Here is an 8,397-nt window from a genome sequence, read left to right on the forward strand (position 1 = left end):
ATAGAAGCTGATTGGACTTCAGTCCATTCCACACCTCAAACTCCCCCCCCGCAAGGCAGTTGGGATTTTCAGTTGCATAACATACCTCATAGGGGAGAGGAGAATGGGTAACAATGGTTACCACTCTCCAGGTGAGGGCTACAGATAACTCAAACATACAAAAATGCTCTTCAGGTAGCAGAGATCAGTCCCTCTGGAGAAAACAGTGGACTCTGTCATTAAACCCTGACACTGTTTGCCCAAAGCCAGAGCACTCCCTCGAAGCCTCTTTCTAGATCCCGTTGTATTTATTTCCGCAACGGGCATTATTTCTAGTTATATATAAGGAGAGATACGTTGTAAACCGCCCTGAGTCCACTCATGGGACAGGGCGGGGTGTAAATTAAATAAAAAATAATAATGGTTATTTCTGAAGTGAATTCTAGGGGAATTTGGAAACAGACGGAGAACCTCCTTTTGTGGAGAAGAATTGGAACCACCAGAAAGACAGTGGTGTTGAGTGGGGGAAATGGCTGGTCCTGCCCAGTTTTAGCAGAAACTGCCATGACATTTTAAAAAAAAAAATTTTTTTTGGAGGCACCTGTTCAACTTGATTTTTGATCACTGAATCGGCTGACGATTCTGATGAACGCGAGAATTGGCTCTTGCTGAAATGTGTCCTGTTCGGTGTGAAAGAGCCTGTGTGGAGAGAGAGATTATTACCTGGGAGCAGCGTTCCCGCCAAGCTGAGTCAGTGTGAGCCGGCTCACCGTTTTTTAGCCTCCGGCTCACCCGTTTTTGTCTCCGCTCAGGAAGGAAGGCTCCAGAGGAGCAAACTTAATTTGTGCCATAGCCAAATCACTCGCTCACGACTTGAATGCCAGGAGCTCACAAGGTAGAGAATATTTGCTCACGAGGCTTAGAGAGAGCATTGCCTGGGAGGCCCACGTTCGAATCCCCCCACCTCTCCACGGAAGCTTGCTGGGCAACCTGGGGCCAGTCACAACCTCTCGGCCTAACCTACCTCGCAGGGTTGTTGTGAGGAGAGGAGGAGAACGTAAGCCCACTGGGGAGGGAGGCAAGGTCTCAAGAAGCAAAGAGATGAATCAATGAAAGCTCCGCTGCTTGCGATAATATTGCACACAATAGCCTGTTTCAGACATGATTTTTGGGTGCTTTCACACGTGCTGAATAAAGACTTCAGCCACCCTCTGCAAGTGGATTTTGCCATTTCACACAGTAAAATCCAGTTGCAAAGTGTGCTGAAAGTGGATTTGGAAGATTGTTATTTAGTGTGCATGAAAGTGCCCATAGTTGTCTGTATGGACTGGAAGGCCAGCAGCCATGTGTTTCGGGTGCATGGTGCTGCCAGTATTCCTAGCCATTGTGTTCTCTACGTGTATTTTGCTCGAAAGCATCGTGCTCCCCATTCGCCTGGTTTCCAGGCTCCCCGGGGTGTGAGAACAGAAGAAGAGATTGGATTTATACCCCGCCCTTCACTACCCGAAGGAGTCTCAGCGGGGTTTACAATCTCCTTTCCCTTCCCCTCCCCACAACAGACACCCTGTGTGAGGTAGGTGGGGCTGAGAGAGCTCTTCTGAGGACTGCTCCTGAGAGAACAGCTCTGAGAGAACTTGTGATCAATGCTCCCTCTAACCTGTGGAGTCTTGTGAGCAAAAATCCTACTTTGTGAGCTACTGGCATTAAAGTTGTGAGCGAGCAATTTGGCTACTGCATAAATTAGTTTCCTCTGGAGCCCTCCTTCCGGAGCTAAGACAAAAATGTGTGAGCCAGAGGCTAAAAAAACTGTGAGCTAGCTCCCACTAACTCAGCTTAGAGGGAACACTGGTCACAAGCAATGCTCCCTCTAAGCTGTGGAGTCTTGTGAGCAAAAATTCTACTTTGTGAGCGACTGGCATTAAAGTTGTGAGCGAGCCATTTGGCTACTGCATAAATCAGTTTGCTCTAGAGCCCTCCTTCCTGAGCTAGGACAAAAATGTACGAGACGGAGGCTAAAAAATGGTGAGCTAGCTCACACTAACGCAGCTTAGAGGGAACACTGCTTGTGACTGACCCAAGGTCACACCAGCAGCTGCATATGTTATGATGTAATTTTAATATTTTGTATTGTATTTTGTATTGTCTTACTGTCTTATTGGGTTATTAATTATATGTTGTTAGCCGCCCTGAGCCTCCGGGGTAGGGCGGGGTATAACGCGCACTCAACCACTGTACCAAACTGGCTCTGGTGTGGGCTTGACCTCTGAAAAGGGCTAGGGTCATCAAGTTATGCACATGTGAACTAGCCAGGGTTCATGGGACTGTACACAAGCTTCTAGGTCAGGGGTCCCCAACGTGGTGCTTGTGGGCGCCATGGCCCTGCTGATACCTTTCCTGGCCCACGCCAAGTGGTTTTAGATAGTGGGAGGAGGCTAAGTGGGGTGTTCGCTCAGCGGGGCTTCCGACTGGCTGTGCAGATTAAAAGGCATCCTGTTAAACCAAGTTTCTGCCTGGAGTGTGGAATTGTTACTGTCACGGTTATATATAACCTCACCCCCCTGACGTTCTGTGGTCCTCCTGCAGCGGCCCTTTTGTGCTTGGCCCTGCTTCTTGTGGCAGCCATTTTGTGATTTCGCCCACCACTGCCCTTTGTCAGAATTCCAGAGGGGCCTACAGGCTCGGAAAGTTTGGGGACCCCTGTTCCGGGTTATACCCCGGAAGCCGTTTCAGGATAACGTCCATGCCAGTCTCAGGATCCATGTTGCACCCTGAGCACCGGAAAAAAGAGATTGGATTTATACCCAGCCCTTCACTTAGAGTCTCAGAGCGGCTTCCAGTCTCCTTTCCCTTCCCCTCCCCACAACAGACACCCTGTGAGGGAGGCGGGGCTGAGAGAGCTCTCCGGAGGACTGCTCTTGAGAGAGCTGCTCTGAGAGAACTTGCGACAGACCCAAGGTCACCCCAGCAGCTGCATGTGGAGGGCCACAGCCATTTGAGGGGAAAACTCTCATTTCAGCAAGAGCCAAACTGGCTCCTGGATTTATGCTTCACCGCCGCCGCCACCATCGCTGCATCGCTAAAGAAACTAACCACATTACCTTCTCTGTTCCAGATGGGCCCCAGATGAATGAATCCAGCTGCCCCGGCACCGTGACCTGGAAGGCCGGCAGTGAGGAAACGTTCACCTGCTCAGCCTGGGGAAACCCGTCCCCAAATGTCACGTGCCGCAAAGACGGGGTGCATTACCCTCTCGGGGTACCGCAGCTCATCACTGCGAACCACCGAGGCAGCTATAACTGCAGCGCGTCCAATGAATACGGTTCTGTCGCTGCCGTTGTGACTGTCGGCGTCGAAGGTAAGCCGGTCTCTTTGCCCTAAGGAACAAATCTTTTGACTTGCTTGGTAGGTAGCCCAGGGGAGCCCGGAGCTGTCGGGTCTCGGAAGCTAAGCAGGGTCGGCCCTGGCTTGTATTTGGATGGGCGACCTCCAAGGAATACCAGGGTCGTGACGCCGAGGCAGGCAAAGGCGAACCACCTCTGAAACGTCTCTTGCCTTGACCTGGATAGTCCAGGCAAACCCAGTCTCATCAGATCTCAGAAGCTAAGCAGGGTCGGCCCTGGCTAGTATTTGGAAGGGCGACCTCCAAGGAATACCAGGGTCGTGACGCCGAGGCAGGCAAGGGCGAACCGCCTCTGAAACGTCTCTTGCCTTCAAAACAAGTCGATTCCAATTTACTGCATATGGCCAAGGGCCGTTACAAATACGGTACAACATAGGAAGAGCTATAAAATACAGGAAAAAATCACTTGGCACCACTTGGCATGTGATTACATCTTTGCATGACACCCCCCCACACACACACAGAGGAAACATCTTCCTGGTTTATTTTCTCTGGTGTGAGAGCCAGTTTGGTGTAGCGGTTAAGTGTGCAGACCGGTGTTCCCTCTAAGCTGAGTGAGTGTGAGCTAGCTCACAGTTTTTTAGCCTCCAGCTCATAGAGTTTTGTCTTAGTTCAGGAAAGAGGGCTTCACAGCAAACTACCATAATATATGCAGTAGCCAAATTGCTCGCTCACAACTTTAATGCCAGCAGCTCACAAAGTAGAATTTTTGCTCACAAGACTCCACAAGTTAGAGGGAACATTGGTGCAGACTCTAATCTGGGAGAACCGGGTTTGAGTCCCCACTCCTCCACTCGCAGCTGCTGGATGACCTTGGGCAGGCCGTAGTTCTGACAAGAGCTGTCCTTGAAAAAAAGAGCCGTTTCTGTCAGAGCTCTCTCAGCCCCACCAACCTCACAGGGTGTCTGTTGTGGGGAGGGGAAGGGAAAGGAGTTTGTCAGCCCCTCTGAGACTCCTTTGGGTAGCGAAGGGCGGGGGATAAATCCAATCTTCTCCTCCTCATCATCCTCATAAGAACATAAGAGAAGCCAGTGTTAGATCAGACCAATGGCCCATCTAGTGCTTGAACCCTTCTTCATAGGGAAAGTGTTCCAACCCTTTTATCATTCTAGTCGCCCTTTTCTGCACTTTTCCCAATGCTACAATATCCTTTTTGAGGTGTGGTGACCAGAACTGCACACAGTACTCCAAATGAGGTCGCACCATCGATTTATACAGGGGCATGGTGATATTGGCTGATTATTATAAAAGTGAAGACTCTTCTGTTTCATTTGGTATGCCCCCAGTAACAGTTCCTGGCCCTCCTTCCTGGTTCTGGCGTTTATGTGGTTTTAGTGAATTATTTTGGAATTTAGGATGTTTTTAATTGCTCACATGTATTAACGCTTTTTACACTTGCCGCCTGGTGGGACCCTGATTAGGCGGAAAGGGGGCATAAAAAGGGTTTTAAATAAATCCGTTTTGCCCTGCCGCAAACCGAAGTGGAGGTTCAATAGAGTGCGTAATTGCAAACTTGTGGGGGATTTGGGTTTGTTTTTTTTTGTAATGTATTTTTTATTTTAGAAAGGAAGATATAATATAAAGGGGATACAAAAGGAAAAGAGGGCTTATATAGCTGATTAGATATTTATTTTATTGAGATTTTCAAATTTTATTTTATTGAGATTTTTAAATTTTATTTTATTGAGATTTATTTTATTGAGATATCAAGGTTATTATACATTCCAGGCAATGCTCCCTCTAAGCTGTGGAGTCTTGTGAGTGAAAATACTACTTTGTCAGCTACTAGCATTAAAGTCATTAAGCGAGCGATTTGGCTCCTGCACAAATTAGTTTGCTCTGGAGCCCTCCTTCCTGAGCTAAGGCAAAAATGGGTGAGCTGGAGGCTAAAAAACTGTGAGCTAGCTCACACTCACTCAGCTTAGAGGGAACACTGATTCCAGGGTATGTAAAACAGAAAAAATAACTATTTCTCCCCAACATTCCCTTCATTATAGTGTTTAAGACATTTTCGACAGGATACAATGGTCCTTACTTCAAACATGTTGAGTTTCAAATTTCATAACTGTTCTATTTTGCAATGCTATTATTAATTTTATTGTTATTGCATATTCTATATCGTGTATTTCATCATTTCTGCATACTAGCTATAACTTTTCATATACCAAAGCTTAAAGGAAAGTCTGTCTCTCCTTATATATAATTGAATAGTGGGTGCCAAAGTTCTAATTCTAAAATGCACTCCCTTAGTGTATGGCTGATGGCACTGCTCCTCAGCATATATCGCCACCAATCAGAAGGCAAAGCCCGAGTCCCGCCCACACCACAACTGCTGCAACAACCTGGTCTTTTGCATATGGAAGCTGATTGGACTTCAGTCCATTCCACACCTCAAACTCCCCCCCCCGCAAGGCAGTTGGGATTTTCAGTTGCATAACATACCTCATAGGGGAGAGGAGAATGGGTAACAATGGTTACCACTCTCCAGGTGAGGGCTACAGATAACTCACACATACAAATGCTCTTCAGGTAGCAGAGATCAGTCCCTCTGGAGAAAACAGTGGACTCTGTCATTAAACCCTGCTGAGGTCGCCACAGGAAACTGACACTGTATGCCCAGAGCCAGAGCACTCTCCCAGAGCCTCTTTCTAGATCCCGTTGTATTTATTTCCGCAACGGGCATTATTTCTAGTTGTATATAAAGGAAAGTCTATCCATCGGTGTCAAATTCTAATATGTGCATTTTTTTTGGTCTGTTTTTTTAGTTTACGAGGTCCCGGCCCTTCCAATCAGCTTGGGGATTCTGGCCGCGTTAGTTCTTGCTTCTATAGCCGGCGTGGGCTATTATATGTACCACAAAGCCTACAAGACGAAGGAGTACCAAGTGGCACAGAGGAAAGCGCAAGGGAATCCCTCGGAGAAACAGTGCCTGAACGGCAAAGTACAGACTGACAGTAGTGTCTAAGCGGACGGAGCATTTCTGGGAACTGGAGAGAACCCCGGCCCCGGGGCAGTGAGGTTAAAGCTGCCGTCGGGGTCCGTCACCCCACCTTGTTGCAGGGAGAAAACGGGAAAAAACTTCTCCCCACACCGGGCAGTGACACAGTCACTGGATGGAGAGTGACAGATCTTGCACTTTTGAGACGGGGAAACACAAGCGTTCACTACGAGAGGCGGAGGCCGAAGGGTCTTTGGGCCGGGCCTCTTTTTCTTAAGGACTTACTCTTCCCATCGGGAGAGCTCCTCCTAAGTCTCCTGGGAGTCAAAAGGCTGAGTTCTCTGCGCACCGAACGGCCCAGAGCCAATGTCCTAAAAGAGACCTGGCCGCGTGCAGCTGTTCGACGGGGGAAACGTCAGCAGGAGGCTGCCTTTGAATGAGGAGAAGGATGGCAGAGCGGCGGTTATCAGGGAGCTCTTCGCTGAGCACCAGAGGAACCGGGCCAGAGCTCTCGGCCTTTGCAGCGTGACGTGCCCCCTTAGATCCCTTCACTACTACTAGACTTGTGGGGTTTATGTGAGGGCAACAATACGGTCGCAGCCTTCACCCTGGAAGTGATTTCTGTTTCCGGACCTGCTCATGTTTCACGTGGCTGTCGGCCACCGGCCGGCATCTAAAGTAACGTCCGGGCTCTTCCCGCTGCTGCAGGGGGCGGATCCGTGTAATGGGGCCGAGAAGGCAGAATGCCTTGACATTTCCTCGTAGACGAGCTCAGGGTTGTCTCGCTTTAAAAAATCATGCTATGTGCTGTATTTATGGACTTCAATCTGCATATCCGGAAACTGTTTCGAAGCAGACGGACGTCTGGACGCTGAGACCGATTGGGGAGGGAAGGAACGGAAGAGGCGCCGTCACGCGCTGCGGTTGACGGCACCACACGGTTTTGAGGCACGGTTGGCACCTTTTAAAAGCCAGATCAACTTCTTCTCCGCTGGCTACTTTTTTGGACTCCTTTGCAATGTAACTCTATGCCCCCTTTCCCTATATAAAACGTAAGACTCTCCCATCTGTTAACACTGAGGAAGCTTACTTTATTATTTTAAAAACTGTATTTTTATAAATAAATCGCACAACTGAGCCATCAGCTGGATTTCACACATTATGCGGGGTGACCCCGAATTTGCCCCCGAGACCCCGATCCTACCCTTCTCTCTTGGAAACTAAGCAGGGTTGGCCCTGGTTAATATTTGGAAGGGAGACCACCAAGGAAGTCCAGGGTTGCTATGCAGAGGACAACCGTTCATCTGCTGTCTTGACCTAAATGGCCCAGGCTGGCCCAGGCTAGCCCAGCCTCATCCGCTCTCAGAAGCTAAGCAGGTTCGGTCCTGGTTAGTACATGGATGGGAGACCACCAAGGGTTGCCACGCAGAGGCAGGCAATGGCAAAGCACCTCTATTTCCCTCCTGCCTTGAAAAACCCACGAGGGATCTCCATAAGTTAGCTGTGACCTGGCGACAGTTTCTGCCACCATTTTCCGTCATCACCCCCCTTCAGCTCTTAGGAAAATGATATGGTTCCTGTTCCCCCTGCATCCTGGATTTATTGGTCTCCTCTGGGAACTGCAACCCACTTCAGTGCATACGTTCAGTTTTCTCCTCTGCTCGTACAGGTGAAATGCCATGTTTACAGTGTGTCAGCTCTGATACGTGCAAAAAAGAACCAAAATCACATTAAGATGGGAGATCGCCCCTCAGGGCTGCTTTGTACAAAGGTATTTCACGTGTGCATCTAAAGTGGAAATGCAGCAAATTCATGTTTGTATGTATGTGTGTTATGCCGGTATATAGATGTTACAGAGTTAGGATTGGCCCAGCACTGAGTTCCTGTAAACCCAGGTTTGCTGCTTTGTAATGTGTGAAACGTTCCTGGGATGTTAAAACAGAGCGAAAGCTCTCTTGCAGTTTCCTTGAATGTTCTCATGGAAGCACTGGGATTATTGAAGGGCTTTCTGTCCAGCCGTGAATGTTATGATAACTGAAAAAGAGAGTGTCTTCACATAATTTTAAAATCGTCGAAGGCA

The 8,397-nt window shown here is 48.6% G+C and overlaps 1 protein-coding gene across 1 annotated transcript in view; it reads left to right on the top strand.

The window, feature by feature from the left end:
• The window catches only part of LOC107121962 (intercellular adhesion molecule 5-like), a 39,015-nt gene extending 31,321 nt beyond the window's left edge, over nt 1-7,694 (top strand). The window contains exons 5-6 of the mRNA XM_015424986.1: nt 3,092-3,334; nt 6,145-7,694. Coding sequence (XP_015280472.1) covers nt 3,092-3,334; nt 6,145-6,344 — 443 coding nt within the window. The 3' untranslated portion in view covers nt 6,345-7,694. The remainder of the gene's footprint in view (nt 1-3,091; nt 3,335-6,144) is intronic.
• Nucleotides 7,695-8,397: the final 703 nt, after the last annotated feature.

The sequence above is a fragment of the Gekko japonicus genome, unplaced genomic scaffold, assembly GCF_001447785.1.
Source record: "Gekko japonicus isolate JY-2015 unplaced genomic scaffold, Gekko_japonicus_V1.1 scaffold3130, whole genome shotgun sequence".
Classification (NCBI taxonomy): Eukaryota; Metazoa; Chordata; class Lepidosauria; order Squamata; family Gekkonidae; genus Gekko; species Gekko japonicus.